General features: G+C 43.7%; 1 protein-coding gene across 5 annotated transcripts in view; it reads right to left on the minus strand.

Annotated features, from left to right (window-relative positions):
* Positions 1-3,625: 3,625 nt before the first annotated feature.
* The window catches only part of STON2 (stonin 2), a 159,409-nt gene continuing 143,837 nt past the window's right edge, over positions 3,626-19,197 (minus strand). For 4 of the 5 annotated variants that reach the window (XM_070469734.1, XM_070469730.1, XM_070469731.1 and 1 more), the window contains exons 6-7: positions 12,821-13,023; positions 3,626-10,581 (exon numbers count right to left, since the gene is read on the minus strand). In XM_070469734.1, coding sequence (XP_070325835.1) covers positions 10,498-10,581; positions 12,821-13,023 — 287 coding nt within the window. In that variant the 3' untranslated portion in view covers positions 3,626-10,497. The remainder of the gene's footprint in view (positions 10,582-12,820; positions 13,024-19,197) is intronic. The other variant, XM_070469735.1, reaches the window with a different exon arrangement.

The following is a 19,197-nucleotide window of genomic DNA, read 5'->3' on the forward strand; positions in this document are numbered from 1 at the left end:
GGCTCTCGCAGGAGGAGATGAGCACACATCCTTCCACTCCCCCTTCCTGAACCGGATGTCTGTGGTGGGCCTAGACTTTCACATACACCCCTGGTTGTGGCCTATACCACGCTCCAGTCGCTGCAGGCTGTTTCCATTCTGCCAAGCCAAGTCCTCGCCCCAGGTGTGGCCTCTGAAGTCTGAGTTTCAGCACTCAGCCCCCACCTGCACCAGTGGACACAAGCCTGAGGCTGAGCACACGGCGATGGCCCAGACCATCTGGGCAGGTCTCTGTTTTGCTTGCTGCAAACCAACAACTGCACTCTCCTCCAAACCTTTGCAGCATCCTATCTGTCTTGGGTACTTTTTCTTGGGTACTCTTTAAGTTCATCATTTTAAGTCGCAGGAGAGAATATATTAAGATATACTTGTTAGTTTGGTAGCAAAAGAAACAGCAAGTTTTTTGGTTTTTTTTTTTTTTTAATATTAGGTTTCTGATAGGCTACTGGCAAGGCTTGCAGGATAAACATACCCAGGTTCAGTAGGTCTAAAGTGTTGATTCTCCTTTGCCCCAACATTGTCTGGTCACCAAATATTTATATCCTTTGCACCGAGCATTTCTTTTTTCATTGCAGTTGTCATCCCCTTATTAGATGTATATTATTTTTTTTAGATGTATATTATTAAGAGAGTGAAATTGAGGGATATGTTTTGTACTGCCTAGCAAATTGGAAGAATTCAGCATTCTTGCAGCATTTCTAACAGCAGTAAACTTCTGAGGTGCATAGAGAGAGAAAAGTAGCAGTAGATTTCCCAGACTGCAGAGGATCAGAAATGGAAAGGAGTTGACTTCAAGAAAGTCTCAACTAAAATACAGAATGAATTTTAGTCATATTCAGTTGCATGTTGATTATGCTTGCTGACTCATTTTGATTTGGTGCACTTTGGCCATATACTGAGAAAGCAATAATAGCTGCTGCTTTTTAATGAGGAGGATAAAGCCAATAAATATAAAATGTTAAAAGGCAGCACATAAGCACTAAAGGCAGTAGAAGAGATGTACAATAGGGGCTTGTTCAAAAAGAGTTCAGTGTGGGAAGAAATAATTGGAGACTGTCCCAGTTTCTGAATTATATATATCCTTTTCTCTGCTACTGTCAGCAGATTAGTCTAGGCTTCTGGGACTTTATGCCTGTTGCTGAAAAGAAGAGAGGGGAGGACAGCAGAGGGAGCTAAGAGAGAAGTCTTGACCCCTGGGTCTGCTCTTGATAGGTTGAGAATAGATTTTATCCCATTCTTTTCTGTTGAGACCTAGACTGTGTTTGGGAGGAAAGTACCTGTATTTTGGATTTAACTCCTACTGAAAAATATTATCTGTAATTTTGAGACCTCTAAGTAAAAATCATGAATACGTTCTTTTTTTAGAGATCTAACACATAATTCTCTTTGGTATGGAAAGATACTTCAGCATCTTTTCTTGGGTCCATAATAGGATGTGACAGAGTGGAAATAAAAATTGCTTTGCCTAATAAAGTGAAGTTTAATGGATATACGTCTGTTCAAGTTATTTGGTCTGCCATTCCATTCAGTGGATCTGTGAGGCCAATAAAAGATGCTGTTAAGCCTGAAGCAGTCAATTCACATTGCCAAACTCAGGGGATAACTGTGGGACTCATTTTAATGATTTCTCTCCACACTGACCATGAACTGGAAGGCACTGTGCAGGTGACTGGGATTTTGGGTGGTGATGATTCTAGTGGCATCCTCTCATTAAAGAAGGCTGACACCCTAGTCTATTCTGTAGACAATTTAAGTGATTTTCAAGAGTGAGTTTTCAGTTTTCCGTTGGCAGTGAAACAGTAAGTCTGGGGACTTGAGGGATTGGCACCTTTACTCAAGCTAGAGCTAAGTGAGAAAGAGCTTTAATAAGAATTCCCTCTGTGGGGTATTGGCAATGAACTTTAGACACAGGGATACCTGATACTTCATTTTAGGTTCTTTCCCCGTGTCCTGCTGTAAATACTCACCATTGGTTTTAAACTAAAGTCAGCATCGGTTGTAACCCCCAGCCTTGAATGATTAGCACCTTGCCGAATGGAGAGGGGGCTGCCTTCATTAAATAAGATCTAAACTATGTCTGTGCCTCTAAAATACTTGGTCCAGGTGGTGTCACCAGAGTATAAGCACTACCTAAGTGTTAGGTCATATTATTATGTCTAGGGAGACAGAAAGAGCCCAGCCTGGAGGAATACAGAGCACATAGTGGGAAGTGATAAAAGAGGGGCTGAGAGGAGTTTTAAGAGCTGACAGGTGACACGGAAGACATTTAAATCCTCATCTTCACTTCCTCTCATTCCCAGCCCTTCCTCCCCCAAGTCCTAAGGAATCCCAGGAAGCATACTTGCCTCCAAAGAGTTACTTGAGTAGTTGCTCCACTTGGGTATTAAAAGAAAGGGGGACTTTAGAAGGCTAAAACCTTGTGACAACATGGGAACTAGACAATTAGGTCTCAAAATTTGTTCAAGAGGACTCTGGGCAGATAGCAAGGGAAGAATGGGGGAAGGAGTAGAATATCCACAATCTAAGAAAACCTTATGCTCTTATTTGGCTTTTCATCCTATTGTATACCTGAGAAGTTACTAATATAAATTAATTTTGCACCGCCTAGGCTATGAAATTCTGTGTGTTCTATTCAGGATAGCGTTCCCACAATGGTAGGAACCACTGAACTGACCTGAGTTCTCCCCTTGTGGATAACTGTATTTTGCAATAAGATGCCTATGGTTTGTTCTGAACTAACCAAAACACAAAGCTCTGTCTCTTTCTTGTTTACACCAAAAAAAACAAAAACAAAAAACCCCACCCTTTATTTTCCTTGCCTTCAATCTTTCCTCTAGACCAAAACAACCTGCACGTTGCAGGCAGATTAGTCATTCCAGAATAAAGCTTTCTTGGCAAGATTCTCAAGTGGCTCCAAGGTATTTACGAGACTGAGTCCAGCCTCAAGCTGGAGGCCAGCTCTCCCACAGCTCGGCCCCCCTGTCGCTCTTACCTCTTGGTGTGCAGAAACCCCTGATGCAGGTGAGGCTTATCTCTTAATCCAACTGCGTCTGCCTTTGCGTCTTCCCAACTCTAAACTCCCGTGCTCTCGCCACTGAATTCAATTTTATCCCCACCTCCAGGCCTCACTGAAAAGCCATCTTTCTTATGAAAACCTCCCAAGTATTTTAGTCCATAATGATTTTTTTCCCCTGCATTTATGTTGACATTAGTCATTTGGATTCATCAGTGAATTAAAGTTATTTGTAGAGTGCTAACGATATGCCAGAAACATAATACAAATAAGTGTGTTATTTGATTATGTCCTCTTTTATATTTCTCACTTATTTATATACATATTTTCTTACTGCAAAAAAAATCCCTGTAAGAACTGTTTGTTTTCTTACAGGGTTAGGCACAAAGTAGGAATGCAGAATATATATCTTGAATTCACTAAAGTATATTCATGATAAACTTAACCTAGGATACAAATCACTTGGTAACTTGTCAACTTATGATCACTCACTGTATTAACTGGGTGATGAGTCTTCTTAATAATAAACATTTTTTTAATGCTTGATCGAATTAAATCTTGCATAGTGACAGATTTTGTTTAAAAGTTTTTATTAATAGGTCTTTTTCATAGCTCAAAAAGGGGGTTACAGATGATAATCAGCGGAACAACTGAAAACAAAACCTCACCTCTATAGAATTAGCCAGTGTGTAGACTTTATTACATAGGCACATATTTTTTTAAGTAAACTTTTTACATAAAATAAATCACAACACTGAATGAGGATGGATGATGAAGAAAGGAAAACCCAAGCCTTGGACCAGCTGAATCATTCACTGGGATCCTGGGTCCCTCCATCCTGACATATTGAAATTCACGATGAGCATCACAAATGGAGCGTGAGGAGGGGGCGCTCTTTTATCACTTCCAGGCTTAAAACACTGGTTGTTTCATTTCCTGAATATGGTAAACTTTCTCTAGGTTCTGTTGGCAGGCTGACACAAAGATTAAACGAATGCTGACTCAGAGTGAGAGCTGTTCAAATTCTTCCCTCTGCTACCCCAGTACTTCAAAACCCTTAGACGCTGTGGCCCAGCTGGTTGCTGTCAGGATCTGAGTGGATATCTGCTTCTCCAGAACTGCTCCCCTTGGAAACCACATGGGGGGCACTGATCCTGAAGCACACGGAGGCAAGACCACGGTGCTTAAGGCTTCAGTCACAGTGTGGCTAGAGGGAGTCCACAGCCAGCGCTGAGGGCTTGATCTGAGGCAGAAGATGGGACCGGAAGAGGAGGCTGGAATTTCTTCCTCTGGCTGGCGGGAATCAAGCCATTACATTTGACCAATTCTTAGTACTAGAAACAAAATCATACTAACACATACCACAAAGGAGATGCTACTCTGTAGCTTGTGTGTGTTTTTTAAAAAATTAATAGTTATATTTTCCTGTTACTAAAAGATCGGATAGGGAGGACCTGCCTTTTCTCTAGTCTGGTTTTGCCATAAATATGTGACAGATATTCCCAGAATCTTTCCTGTTTTTTCTTCCTTTGATTTCCGCAGTCTTTTATATAAAAGGACATATTTATAAACTGTTGGTCAGCCACGGCCCTTCCGTATCATGGAGGGTGAGACCTACTTCTGTTTCGGGTAGCACCCAAATCCCATGAAGTCCTTTTCACCCTCACACCGCTGCTGTGCTGGACGATGCTAGGGGAACTCGCAGCGCAGGGCGCCAATGAGATCACGACCCACCATGTGTCTCTGTGCTTTGAAGGCAGCTACGAAATAGAGGGTCGCAGGGTCTTTGGGGCAGATGGTAAACGAGAGAGACATAAAAAGGGGAAAGATGGGCCAGCTGCTTTTCCCAGTATTCAAATCTTAAACTTCTTGCTTCCCAAGACTGGATGAAGAGTCCTACTGACATGGAGCATGACTAAGCAGAGCATGGCTTATGCAGGTGGAGCTGGAAGGCCCTGAGGGACAACTAGTGCAGCGTCCTCCTTTTTTAGCTGAGGTTTCTGAAACCCAATTGGAGAAATAGCCAGTGACTTACCATGATGATTGTCTCTATGACTGTGTCCTTTAAAGATTCCTAGAAACCCCGGTTCGCTTTGCATCAGCAGTCCATAGTGTCCTTGCGTTTCCTCAGCTCCCGTTAGGGAACTGGCGGCTGGGACAGCACCTTGACCAAATACTTGTTGAACTCAATTAACTCTATTGTTTATCCCTGCCAGGCAAACTTAGTATTCCTGGAGCTCCTGACACTTAAGGGATGACCTCTCGTTCACGTATTTTGAGGTTCGGTGGCCAGTGCCCTATTTGTCATTTCTCTATAATTTATATTTTTTGATTCTGTTCTTTTATAACTTTTCATTAAATGCAATTATTATTTGCCTCTCTCCAGGCACTACCAAACACATTACTATGGATATTTTCTGCCTTTACAAGTATTACAAATTCAGAGATACTTTTTTTTTTCCAGTTGTTTAAAGAACTGGACTCTTAACCAGACTTGCTAAGGCACAGTAGTAATGTAAAAATTCCATTTTCCTGGTTTAGTGAATACATGGGAGAATACTACTGATACACACATTTATTTTCTACATTGTTGACTGCCTTACACATCTCTTTCACTTTTAATTCCTTAAATACATAAATATGAGTCACAATATCGAAAGCAAGTTTCATTTACAAAGAACATGATTAAGAAATGAAGAAATGGTGACTTGTAGGGAATTGGCACTTAAAGATTGGTAATGTTTAGAAAACATGTTTAGAAGTTGGTGAGAATGCTATGACTAATTTCATAAGAGCTGTCACGGTTCAGATGACACCTGTTAGTGAAATGTTAAGAGATAATTCCTTTATTGGATGATATTTTTTGTGGATTTAGTTTTTCGGCCAGTTTTGTTTGAAGTTCCTGTTGCATTTTTAACATGACCTAAACTCTAGATATGTCAGAATTAACTTACAATCATCATTCATAGAAGAGTTAAAGTTACCACTGCCAGCTGAGAAAATTTTAAAAAGTAGGCTAGATGGCAGCACTTCCTATTCACATCAACTTAATATGTTCAAGAGTTGGAGGAAAAATTTCAGATCATTCTGTTTTCCCACCACCACACCACTTCGGAGATTTAAAGCAGTTCTGAAATCCTGATGTTACTTCAAAAGTTTCAGCTTACTATCTCAGGCCTCCTTACTATGATACAAAATAAATACACAGTGACACTGGTGAGTGGTTACTGTTAGGGAAAACAAAAAGACCTAGCACACCAAGACTGCCCATGATTCTAGTAAATGCTTCCTTCTCCCACTGACCATTCGCATAGACAAGGCTCAGGCTCACAGAGCTCTCTGACTTGCAAGAACAAAACTGAATCAGTAATCCAGACTGTTGACAGCATCTATGCTGCTGTTATCTTGGGGCATAAAAATGTTTTTCAACATGAATAAGGTTCACTGTAGTTTAAATTCAGCTGCACATTAAGTGCTTAAGTGCTGACAGTTATTAGTTGACAGTGGGGGCAAGAAAAAAAATGACTTAAGTGCTCCAGGAAATGAAAGCATGCTTGTACGCTTTAAGGTTAAGTGTCTGATGATAAGGAAGGGTTAGGTAGTCTTGGAATCTCAGGGTCAGTATTCATTCAGCTAACATTTACTGAATACCTAATAATTTTTCTTTATTACATGAATATGTTTGTCTTGTCAGCATGGATTTAAGGTAGTTGAAATTTATTACATTCCAAGTTTGGTGCTAGATAGTAGAAAGAAAGAAAAAGATACATTTCTTGCCTCCATGAGTCACATTTCTTGGGAATGTGAATTTCTAGGGACCCACTCCAGTATATTCTTGCCTGGAGAATCCCATGGACAGAGGAGTATGGTGGTCCAGGGGTTGCAAAGAGTCAGACACGAATGAGCGGCTAACACTTTGAAGCTCCTGCCCTCATCTGTAAGATCTGAAAAGAAATTACTCTCATTTCAAATAAGAAATATTTTACATTAAACAATGTTCTCAGGAATTCCCTGGCAGTCCAGTGGTTATAACTCAGAGCTTTCAACGTGATGACCCAGGTTTAACCCCTGGTCAGGGAACTAAGATTCTGCAAGCCATGCAGTGCCACCCCAAAATAATGTTCTCAGGGGTTATGAACTCTGACAATAATGCAGGACGGTCAGGGCAGGTGGGGGGCAGAGGACAAAATAGAAAAAAAAAAAAAAAAAAAAAACCTGTCCAGATTATATTTAAGTGAAATACAAAATTTTGAGAAGACGTAACTAGTTCTATGTTCCCAAGAGTAAGAGTGGCAAAGGGGGTTTAAAGGTCTCCCCCTGAAGTACCTCAGATTCTCTTGTCTGACGTATCATAATGAGAGCATTTCTTATCTTCCTTTACTATGACATCATAAAGCAAGTCCCCAGCCTCAAAAAAAAGCATAGCTCTTGATATCAAGGGACATCTAATTTATGTTCTAATAGCAACAGACTGTGTACTGGTAAAATGAATTCACTTCTAGTATTTTCACATTATTGACAACATAGAAAAGAAATATCTGTGTGTCTATAGACACACAGAATAGAAGTCCAGGGTGGCAAACTTAGAATCTGCATATCAAAAAGGTATTTGTCCAACTGTGTTTTCTATGTAGGTCATTAACAAGACTACATAGAAACTACATCTAAAAATAAGTAGTCTTATATTTTTCAATTCCCTAAATGCTACCCATAAACAGTTTCTAAAAAACAGCAGAGTGAAAACAAATCTGATGAAATCAAAGTGTTAAGTTTTTTAAAATGAATGATAATTTGATTGCTGAATGTAGATAGCGTGGAAGGAAGTTTTCCAACCCTTGGTCTAAAAAAAAATATTTATATCCAGGTAAAGCACAAAGGCAATGAGAATTAACCAATAGGAAAAAAGGGCCCAACCACCAATACATATGTGATGCTAGCAGGTAAAGCAGAGCTCTGGAGAGGGTACACGGGCTCTAACCTTGGCTAAAGAAGGTGCTGGAACATGCTTGACCTCGGCAACTCTTCCACCCATCTCAGCGCGTCTATGAGGAATCCTCATGAGCTTTTAGCACAACAAGGGAAGGACTATGCCTTGGAGTCCCCCCACTTGACAAAGACCTCTAGAGGAACCCACCATATTTCAAAGAGCATGAAAAGCCACTTACAAACTAAAACCAACTAGAGTTAGAGTCCCATTACTATTGAAACTAAACGTCTGTGTAGAAGGTATCTTGGTAAGAATCTTGCCTACATCCAATCTTAGAGTCCCTTTCATGGCATTTAGGAGAGATGGGATATTTTAGCTTTTGTTTGGGTGTCTATAGCAACTGGAAATTCTACTACTTGAGTCCATTCCTCTTTAGAATAACTCTTATTGCAAAGTTCTTTCTTGTATTGAAGCAAACATCTGTCATCCATAAAGCTCCTCTTTTTGCCCTTTGAAGCAACACAGGAAAAGTCCAGTTCCTCTCCACTTTTATAGTTCAATGGAGATTTCAAGGCAGCTATTATATCATCCCCTCTTTTTCCATTTGCAGCTATACCTTCTGTTCTTCAGGGGAACTATTGCCCGATTCCACGTATAATCAGACTCTTCACGATCCTGGCCACCTGACCCTGGACGCAATAATTTATTAATGTCTCTCTTAAAATGTGGTTTCCAGAACTGAACCCAGTCCTCCACCAGGTGTGGCCTGAGCTGTGCCGCGTGCAGGGCTCCTTAGATTTCTGTCACCACAGGCCAAATGTGTTAGTTTAGCCGTGATATACCCCTGACTCAAAACTGAACTCCTATTTCCCTAAGAAAACATTTCTACAAAAACTGCTGTGAAACCAGGACTTTCTGACATCTTTCCCATTAACACACACATCCGTACACACAGAGGCGCCCTCGTCTATACTCAGGAGGTTGCATTTAAGAAACTCAGAGTATGGGAGTCTCTTGGTAATGCCTGTTCAATTTTATCCTTTTAGTTTCAGTCTTATGTTCACATATTTCAAAAATTATAATGATTTCTGTATCCTAATGTCAGTACATAGTTAGAATTCAGTGAATATTCATGGGATGAATTAATCCTGAATCTACTAGCCAACAGACTAGATATACATGTCTACTTCTGGGTCATCTATAAATCTGATAGGCGTACCTTCTGCCCCCCTTACTCTCTTATTCATCAGAGAACTAAGAAGGCAAATAAAAGCTGCCTTTAAATTGTTGATCCTAGTATTCCCTCTGGGATGTGGAGGTACAGAACGTGAGCAGGAACAGATGAAGAGAAAGAATATTGAGTGTCCTAGATTCTTGGAATCAGGATTTAAGGTTCCCAACATTAGAAAAATATGGCTTTCCCCTATCTCTACTCTAGAGTTTTCTGCCTTTCAGATCTATTAGAATACTGTGATTATCAAACTGTGAATTTTTAGGAAAAGCTCATACAAGCTTAATTTTGAAACAACTTTTAAAATGATCTTTTCAACTTACATTTCCTATAAAGTTTGAGTTAGAGACACAAAGGTGTCTACTGGCTATGAGGTATAAAATGGAGTTCCCAAAATGCCCTTGACAAATGCCTGAGATATATGCATCCATTTATTTCAGGAGTCAGAAATGGCATATATTTTTCAGTGTGAATTTAGAAAATCACTGAGATTGAAGCTGTCTCCTGAAATGAATATTATCTCAAAATGAATATTCCTTTTCCCCAGAACGAAGAAAAATAGCTCAATTTTGCTTTCCGTTCAACAGCCACTCTGCAGAATACAGGGCTAATTACAGAATTTAAAAGCATCCTATTGTGCCTTTTTCCCCATTGTCTATTGTGACTCAGGATGGTGAACCCTGGGACTGACACTTTAGAAAGATGGAAAAAGTGTTTCAATTTCGAACCTGGAAGAAAACCTTTCAGAAACTTCCTTCTTGCATAGTGCTAACATTTGAAGCGTGGAGACACCTAAGAAAGGTCTAGCAGACCCAGAGAAGAAATCGGTTTTGTACCTTTTGTCATTCTTTCTTTAGAGGGAGTGATGGAGGTGGAGTCTTGGCTAATTAACTTCTCAAGAAATTGTTTTCCAGAAATTGATTGACAGATGAACATCAGGAAGAAATCACACCAACACTGATGGGGGGGTGGATTTCTTTTCCTGACTATTATCAGTCATGACAAGCCATACCCAAGAGCCTTGAGATAAGCAAGAGTGGAGGGAGGCTTAATTATACCGTAAGCTCCACAGGCCAGGTGACCCGTGTGCTTCCAGCATAGTCAGAGCCTCTCCCAGGCAGCCACCTTAGGGTTCCCTGTTAGAATACAGGTCACTACAAAACAGGAGGATCCATACACTGTTCTCCACAGGGAGGAGCCGTGCTAGGTACTGACTTGAATTTCAGCTATTCAGGAAGACATCCTATGGTGCCGCTGGGGTCAGGAACCCCCTGCAAGACGGCCTCATCACTGGACCCCACACTCCTGGGGATTTTCCAAGTCGTCTCCTTCCAAGTCCAGCTTCAAACTCTTTTTCTGCTCAATTTCCACCTGTCAAGAAATAGACGTCAGAGAGAAATAATCAGAAAGAAATATCAGGAAAACATCCCAACAAATAACCAAAAGAGAAAAACCTCACCAGGTTCTTTGAGAGTCCTTACAGTTTGGTTAACAGTCTGGGGTTTAGCCACACCAAGCTACTGGCCCTGTGCAGATCATGGCTCTGAATGTGCACATGCCCTTGGCTTGGTCTGGAATTCCTCTCCCTCGGTCCACCCGAGAAATCCTTCTTCTCTGCCTTGCACAGTTGCTTAAAGATCACCTCTCCTGTAAAGCTGTTCTTGACTCCCCAGGTAGAATCAGGTGCCCCGCTGTGTATATTTCCCCTACACCCTATACACTCGCCCAGCCCCACTACAGCACAGGCCCTGTAAGACAGGGCAGGCCCTTTTAACTATTAAACCCCAATAATATAGGCAAACACAAAGGTTTATCAAATGAATGGATTTCTTTGCAGTTGGCTGTGTACACTCTCTCTGACTTTGTCCCTTTAAACAGTCTGCGGAGAATCCCCTGGCAGTCCAAAGGTCAGGACTCCGCCCTTCCACTGCAAGGGGCACAGGTTCGATCCCTGGTCAGTGAATTAAGATCTTACATGCCGTGTGGCAGAGCCAAAAAATATATATATATATATCCAGTAGTATTTACAGTTCTGCCTGTATCTTTTGCAGAATCAGTTCAGTTCAGTTGCTCAGTCATGTCCAACTCTTTGCGACCCCACGGACTGCAGCACGCTAGGCCTCCCTGTCCATCACCACCTGGAGCTTACTCAAACTCCTGTCCATTGAGTTGGTGATGCCATCCAACCATCTCATCCTCTGTCGTCCCCTTCTCCTCCTGCCTTCAACCCTTCCCAGCATCAGGGTCTTTTCAAATCAGTCCGTTCTTCGCATCAGGTGGCCAAAGTATTGGAGTTTCAGTTTCAACATCAGTCCTTCCAATGAATATTTAGGACTGAATTCCTGTAGGAATACTACAGCTTTTGCAGAATACTATAGCTGTTAATTATAAAGAGATTAATCAATTAATCTTGTCTTGAGAGTGACACACCTCATCTGAAGCCTTTTGATAAGTCAGGCAGGGAATCTTTTGAGTTTGGGAGCTTCATAATGAAAGCTGCTTCTCTCAATACTGATATTTATAATAATGAGGGAAAGAATTCAAGACAAAACAGTTGACTAGGATCATATTTGAAGAAAGTGCTGGAAAAAAAAAGTGCTGAGTTGTTTTTTTTTTCTGGCCACAAGGTGGAGTATTTGTTCTTTTCAGTAGTTGAATGTTTTGGAACGTACAACTAAGGAAACATTTAAAGAACAGTTAAATAATGGTATAAATCTACGGGTGTTATTATGAATAGAAAATCATTAAATCGCTCTGCCAAATCCTTCTTCAGTATGCCCGCTCCGGCCCCCTGCCCGTTTTCCATCTTTGGCATTTAATCTCCTCCTGTGCGTGTGTGCTCAGCTGCTTCAGTCACGTCCGACTCTTTGCAACTTTATGGACCGTACCCCTCTAGCTCCACTGTCCATGGGATTCTCCAGGCAAGAATACTGGAGTGGGTTGCCATGCCCTCCTCCAGGGGATCTTCCCGACCCAGGGATGGAACCCGCATCTCGACGTCTCTTGCATTGGTTCTTTACCACTAGCATCTCTTCCTACTGAATCTCTTAACTCCCCAAGATATAATCACTCTTTATGTCAGAACTCTCCAGCTTCACACCCCGCTTTGCAGCCCTGATCCTACTACTGCTATAAAGTTTGCCTGGCTTTTGAGATTGCTCTGTTACAGTCCAGTGACCAGGTCAGATGTGTCTTAACATCACTCAGATCCACTTTATCAACATCTGCAGTTGAAATATATGCTTAAGAGTTAACATTTTCCTGAGCCTGCCTGCACTTTCAAACCCACTCCCCTGCACATAAATTATATGATAAAAAATTAATAGTAATCCCCTAACCCCATGGCTCTTTTGTCATTCATGGCAACTGAGACATTATATCCTCCTCTTTCATTAGCCTCTCTTTCCAGCCTTTCTGTTGCCCACGAGCGGGTTTATTCACTTAACTCAGAGCAGCTTCAACCACAGCTATGCACGCTGGGCCACCGCCATGGTGACCAGAGCGCCTGTCTGCACCCTGGGCGGGCACTGCTAAAAGGAATGGGAGCAGGGAGCGTCTGGGCGTAAACAGACAGACTTGGAAGCATTAGCCAGATGCCCCCTGAGGCTACCTTGTAGCTGTAGTGTGCGGAATAATTGACCCACTTCCTGACATCCGTCTTGTCTTCCACCGAGATGGATCTCACAGCAGCTTTGGAGGCAGACGTTGTAGGCATGCTGAACTCGACATTCACATGATTGGCAAATCTGGAAGGCACTTCCCGGTCTGAGCCAAGTTCAAGGTGGCAGAAGAAACAGTGTGGGTGACCAGAAGCTATAAAAGAAAAACAAAGAATCTAGGGTTTGGGTTCTCTGGCGAAGAAGTGGAAGGAGAGTCTCAGTAACAAAGCAGGTCTGGCAGCCTTTCAGAGGGTCCAACGCTGAGCAGAGGACTGGCCTCGGTGGAAATCACACTGCATGTATGTGCCTCAGACTGCTGAACGTAACACCATCTCATTACGGTAGCCTGGTATCCTAGCAATAAAACCCATGACCTGGGAAGTGAGGCTCACTCTGCCTGCTCAGGTCAGAGCGCGACGTGAACACAGCACAAATACCAGGAAACAAAGATTGTAGATTGGCAGAAAGGAATGAAAGAGATCAGCACGTTAGCACCTAATAAAACATCAAAGGCAGACACCTGGAGCAAAATCATCAATTTCTATTGAAAGCTGAATTGAATTTTCTTCACAGCAGTTCATGTTTTTTTAAATGCTCTTGGCATGTTTTTCAGGTGAATGAAATATGTAAATAACAAAGCCGTTAGAAACTGCACACAGGCATTAGGGAAGCATGGTTTCCAAGATATCTTCCTAGGGCGACATCTGGGAAAGAATCTGCCATGTAGGAGACCCGGGTTCCATCCCTGGGCCAGGAAGGTCTCCTGGAGAAGGACATGGCAACCCGCTCTAGCAGTCTGGCCTGGGAAACCCCGTGGACAGAGGAGCCCAGCGGGCTACAGTCCACAGGGTCGCAATGAATCAGACACAAGTGAGCACATGGTCAGGCGCATGGAACGCCGGAGAGAACACAAGACTAAGGGCCGGGACCTGTCAGTCCTGGGTTTGACCTGCGACTCTGCTGAGTGCGAGGGCCCCACACCCAAACCCTTGTTCTCTTCATGCTTCTTCCTCAAGGATGAAGTGCGGAGTTGGGGGTTGGTAGGAAAGGGAGAGCTGAACAAGGCCAGGCATTGGCCCTTACTGCTATTTAACGCTATAAATCTGTGGCTGGTCCTGCAGTATCTGGAAGGCAAACTTATGGTCTGATTTTCATCTGAAGATTGTTACCAGATTGTTTGAGGCAGAAGAGCCAGAACTGAGCTCCCTGACTCACCACGGACGTGTCACTGCCGCCGCTGGTCGGATGTAGCAGGAGATGTTTCCTGAGGACCCTGAACCAGGTCGTGTGCAAAGTGCTCCCTGCAGATTTCTCACTGCATCTTCATAACCGTCCCCTGAGGCTGTGATTTTGTTACATTTGTACAGATGAGGAACTAAGGCTTCGGGAGGTGAGGTCGACCGCCCAGGGTCACAGCTAGCAAGTGGCAGAGCCAAGAAAACTGGACCCAGCCGTCCGCCTTCCAGACGCTCTTAACTGATTTGTCTGTGTGACAACCTCAGAGTCCTTAAACCTCGGTACCAGGGTTTGCAGGGTGACAGGGGTGGAGAAAAAGCCTAAGGACCCAGACTCACTCTGGATAAACAGTGTGCCTCTGACTCCATGATGTAACTGAAACAGCCCGGAGTTATCTGAGTTTCCCCAAATAAACAATTCCAATTTCCTCTATTGGTCTGGGCAGGACTTTTTAATCTCAGAGAGTGAGGACATACACACCCGCTCTCCAAGGAAAACATTAGAGCGTGAAGTATTTGTTTTGCTCTGTTTCACAAATGTGACATATTTCAGTGGTTCTTTCTAAAACGTAATACTTAAGAAAAAGATTGCAGTTTTTTAGGAAAGGAATTTAAGATACATGTAGTAGTAAAAATTACATTATTTGAAAATCAATTAATTCAGCTTTTTTTTAACTGTGTAACCACAGATGTCATTATATGGTCATCCCTTACTGAACGTTTATTACAGGCCAGAGACTGTGCTAAACACTGAAAAGCATTATCTAATTTCATTCTTAATGAGCTGGGTATTAATAATGCTGTTTTATAAAAGAGGAAACTGAGATTTCTCTGAAAGGTTTAAGTAAATTGCCAAAGGGAACAGTCATTAATTGTAGTACTAGGAATAAAATTCATATCTAAGTGACTCCAAATTATGTCCTAGACTCCTCTCAATATACTGCTATTATATCATTACAAAGTAGATAGAGAAGTTTCTTAATTCAATAGCAACCTCAATGACAGTTTTCTCTCATTACCCTTATTTACATATTGGTGGAACACTGAAAACCATAACTTTCCACAAAACTGACCCTCCTCTTCTCACCCCAACCAAAGAGTATTCACCACAAATTCTATGAAAACAACAATCTTTCTTGAGTTATGGCATCAACCAATGGACGCTGGGGCTTGTGGACAGATGTGCTGTGTGCTCAACTGTGTCTGACTCTGACCAGCAGACTCCTCTGTCTGTAGCCCACCAGGCTCCTCTGTCCAGGCCATTTTTTAGGCAAAAATACTGGAGCGGGTGGGTTTCTCTGGTGGCTCAGCCAGGAAAGAATCTTTTGCCTGCAATGCAGGAGACCTGGGTTCGAACCCTGCATCTGGAAGATCCCCGGAGAAGAGAATGGCAACCCACTCCAGTATCCTTGCCTGGAGAATCACATGGACAGAGGAGCCTGGCGAGCTATAGTCCATGGGGTCTCAAAGAATCGGACACGACTGAGTTACTCACACTTTCACTTTCTCTGGAGTAGGTTGCCATTTCTTAACTCCAGGGGATCTTCCCGACCCAGGGATTGAACCTGCATCTCTTGCATCTCCTGCATTGGCAGGTGGATTCTTTACCACTGATCCACCTGGGAAGCCCAACAGATAGGGAAGTGCAATTTTGAAAGCTAGTATGGTTTCACAGCAATGAACTAATTAGCTTACACATTGTGTCATCTTAATGATGTTGAGAAAATTTAACATTAAAATTCAGACTGCTATTTCTCATGGAAGGGGAACCCTACTGGAATTGTTTCCTCTTTACCTGATATAACAAGAACTGGAATTCCAGCAAAGAAAGCTACCTGTGCAAGATAGAATGTTTTGTTCCCAGGCAGTCAGCCTGGGAAAGCACAGAACTTGTTCTGGTACCTTCTAGGAATCAGGAACGCCCTGGAGATTAGGATGAGAGGGAGAACATGGATGGGCCCTGCTGGCGGGAGCCATGTAGGAATCCAATGGGGGGGGCTTGTTAGCCTTTTGCGGGCTTGTTGGGGTGGCCCTTCTGTGACTGCAGGCTTGGGGTGCTGGTAAGGCCTGGGATGCCAGCCTGGCCATTGCTGCCTCTTGGTCTGACCATCCCGCCTCCGGGAGCTAGGGTTGCAGGGCCAACAGAAGTGGGATACACGGGCAGAGGTTCAGTCCTCTTCCACTGCAGAGACGTGAGGATTCTGACAGCCTAATAGAGACACCTTCCCAAAGCTATCCCTAGACTGAGACAGAAGAGCTCAGGAAGGCGATAGTTACTAATAGATAATCCATCACCAGCTCTCTGGGTTCATGGATAGAGCGAGCCCTGGATGGGGAAGGCAAGGGGCTCAGAACACAGAATACCAACAACGGTAAGACCCTGAAGTCTGCCAGGAATTTAGATCCTGTACCTGTCCAGTTGCCAGAAATGGGTGCTATCAATGTCCTGAACCGATACAGAAATATACCATTGGCCAGAAGCAGAATAAGAAGTTCTCTGGGTTGGGGGTGGGATTTCACTTCTAAAAACACACAACCATGACAGCAAATCAGTAATTGAGGAGGGGGTGGTGGTCGGTTTAAGTGAGAAACATCCCCAGATATTCTTGCGGTGTCCTGTATTTTAACAATTATTCACAAGAAAGGTTCCACTAAACCTGGAAATAACCTATGTGATATATAGGCTGCACTTTCCTGGCCTTGAGCCTGCTGAATACTTCCCGCCTGGGAAGCATTAATAGTTGCTGTTGCTGAGGACTATTTATTCCCTATCCTGTATCTTCTCCCTTTCTAATCTGGTAACCATCTTTTTTTTTCTTTTCTCTCTGAGAAATAACTCTTCCCTAGCACTGCATCTTGGGAGAAGGAAATGGCAACCCAACCCCAGTATTCTCGTCTAGAATGCTAGAATTCTCGCTTAGAATTCCGTGGACAGAGGAGCCTGGTGGGCTGCCGTCCACAGGGTCGCCCAGAGTCGGACACGACTGAAGTGACTTCAGCTGCGGCGGCAGCAGCCCACGGCGTGTCATCCTGGTGGTCATGTCCGTCACGCCCTTCGAGCCTTGGGAAGTGGCAAGAACGGCTCGCGGGGGTTCATCCGAACGCTGCAGCCTGAGGATTCCTCCCACAGCTCCTGCCATCCAGGATCATCCTTCCGGAAGCCTGCTTGTTCCTCTAGTTCTCCGAGACCACCTGCATCTTCCCCACAGTGTCTCTCTTTTTGCTGAAAGAAGCCAGTCAGTCTCTGCGGCTTATAAGGCCCCTCACGTGGTACCTTTCCATATTTGAGAGAAGGAACTTTGAAGCAAAGCAGGTATGTGAGGAAACTGCAAATCTCTGTGCTCATAATGGAAGTTACTTCAAGTCTGAGTCTGTTTTGTATGACGAACCGAGAGGCAGCGGTGCTATTGAGAATGAAAAAAGACCCTGGATGTGATGGGTCATGTCACTCCTGGTCCTTCATTTTCTCGTCTGTGGAAGGAAGAGGTTTGCCTAAAGTCATCCCACAGGTCCCTCCCAGCTTGAAAATCCAGTTATTCCATAAGGAAGTGGTCTGAATCCATGCTTAGTAAATTGCAGAGCTGAAAATCCCAGTAAACACAAATCGGAGGCCCTGTTTTTTCTGATGTCATGCCTCCAGCAGGCTAAACAGCGATTTTCCCCCTGTGACCTTGGTTCTGTTCTCAGGGGGCATCAGTGCCACAGGAGAGGCAAGGGCCTCTTCTCTCTGCCATCAATTCAGATGGGCCAAGACAAAAATCCTGGTGCCATCAGCCAGGTGAAAGCGTGCTGGCCTCGGAGAAGTGAATAAGCAGGTACTGAGAGCAAGGCCTTAAAAATCGTGTCCACTGAGAAACAGGGTGGCCAGCCCAGCCTCAAACACAGAAGCCCAATTGTCTCCAGTCTGCGCCGCTACACCCAGCGTCGGACACAGAAAGCCCTGGTGTGTGTCCACTGCCTGGCCCGCCAGGGGAGCTGACCAGATCGCATTGCCTCTTGGCTTCATGTCATATTGCATCTAGGGTGAAACACAGCCACTCCGCACTCCGAACAGGATATGAAGACTCTAATTATGTTGTTAGGATTTAACAGGGAAAACGGAATAAAGAGTATCTGCAGAAGGGAAAGTTCAACCAACAGTTTTTCCAAACATTTTTTGTTGTTGTTGTTGTTGTTGGCCAAAATACCCACTTTTGTTTATTACAAACGAGAAGTGGTTTAAAGGACCATGGGCTTATTTGCCTGCCATTGGGATCGCCCAGACTTACTCTAAGAAATAAAACTATTAGAGCTGGTTTGATCACTCCCCAGTTTTGTCATTCCACCAAATCTCACCAGACCCAAGAGGAAAGCTGTTGCCTTCGGGTCCACTCGAGCAGACAAGCACCCCATTCACTGCGCACAGGCCAGCAAGGGCTGGTAAGCTGTCTCTTTTGAGCAAACACTCCTTCCCTTACTTTCTGCCAGGGAACATTCCAGTCCTTCTGGACCTTCATGTTCTGGCTGTCTGCGGTCTGATCAGAGGCCCCTTCTCTCTCTCTCTCAGAGTCGCTCAGTCGTGGACCCTTCTTTGCGACACCATGGACTGTCTGCTAGGCTTCTCTGTCCGTGGAACTCCCAGGCAAGAATCCTAGAATGGGTTGCCATTCCCCTCTCCAGGGGATCTTCCCCACCCAGGGATTGAACCCGGGTCTCCTGCATTGCAGGCGGACTTCTTTACCATCTGAGCCACCAGGAAGCCCTGGGAAGCCCCGTCCCCGTGCCCAAATCCCAGTGCTAAGCTTAGGACGTTATGATTGACAGGCTTTGCACAGGATTACAGGAATCATCAATCCAACTCCCGTCTACACTGTACACGATGGGCCTTCACCCGGCCCTTTTCCCTGCACTCGGGCAGGGAGACCTGGCGTGCAGCAGCCCAAGGGATGGCAAAGAGCTGGACATGACTCAGCTGCTGAGAAAAATAATGCATCATTTCACGAAAGAAGTGTGAAGAAGGTAGGAGAGTAAAAAGATGGAGGGACCTGGGTCATGCAGATTTGTAACTTAACCTCGCTCAAGTCACTTGTGCTTTCTGGCCGTCCATTCCCCCG

This window comes from Odocoileus virginianus, chromosome 6 (assembly GCF_023699985.2).
Source record: "Odocoileus virginianus isolate 20LAN1187 ecotype Illinois chromosome 6, Ovbor_1.2, whole genome shotgun sequence".
NCBI lineage: Eukaryota > Metazoa > Chordata > Mammalia > Artiodactyla > Cervidae > Odocoileus > Odocoileus virginianus.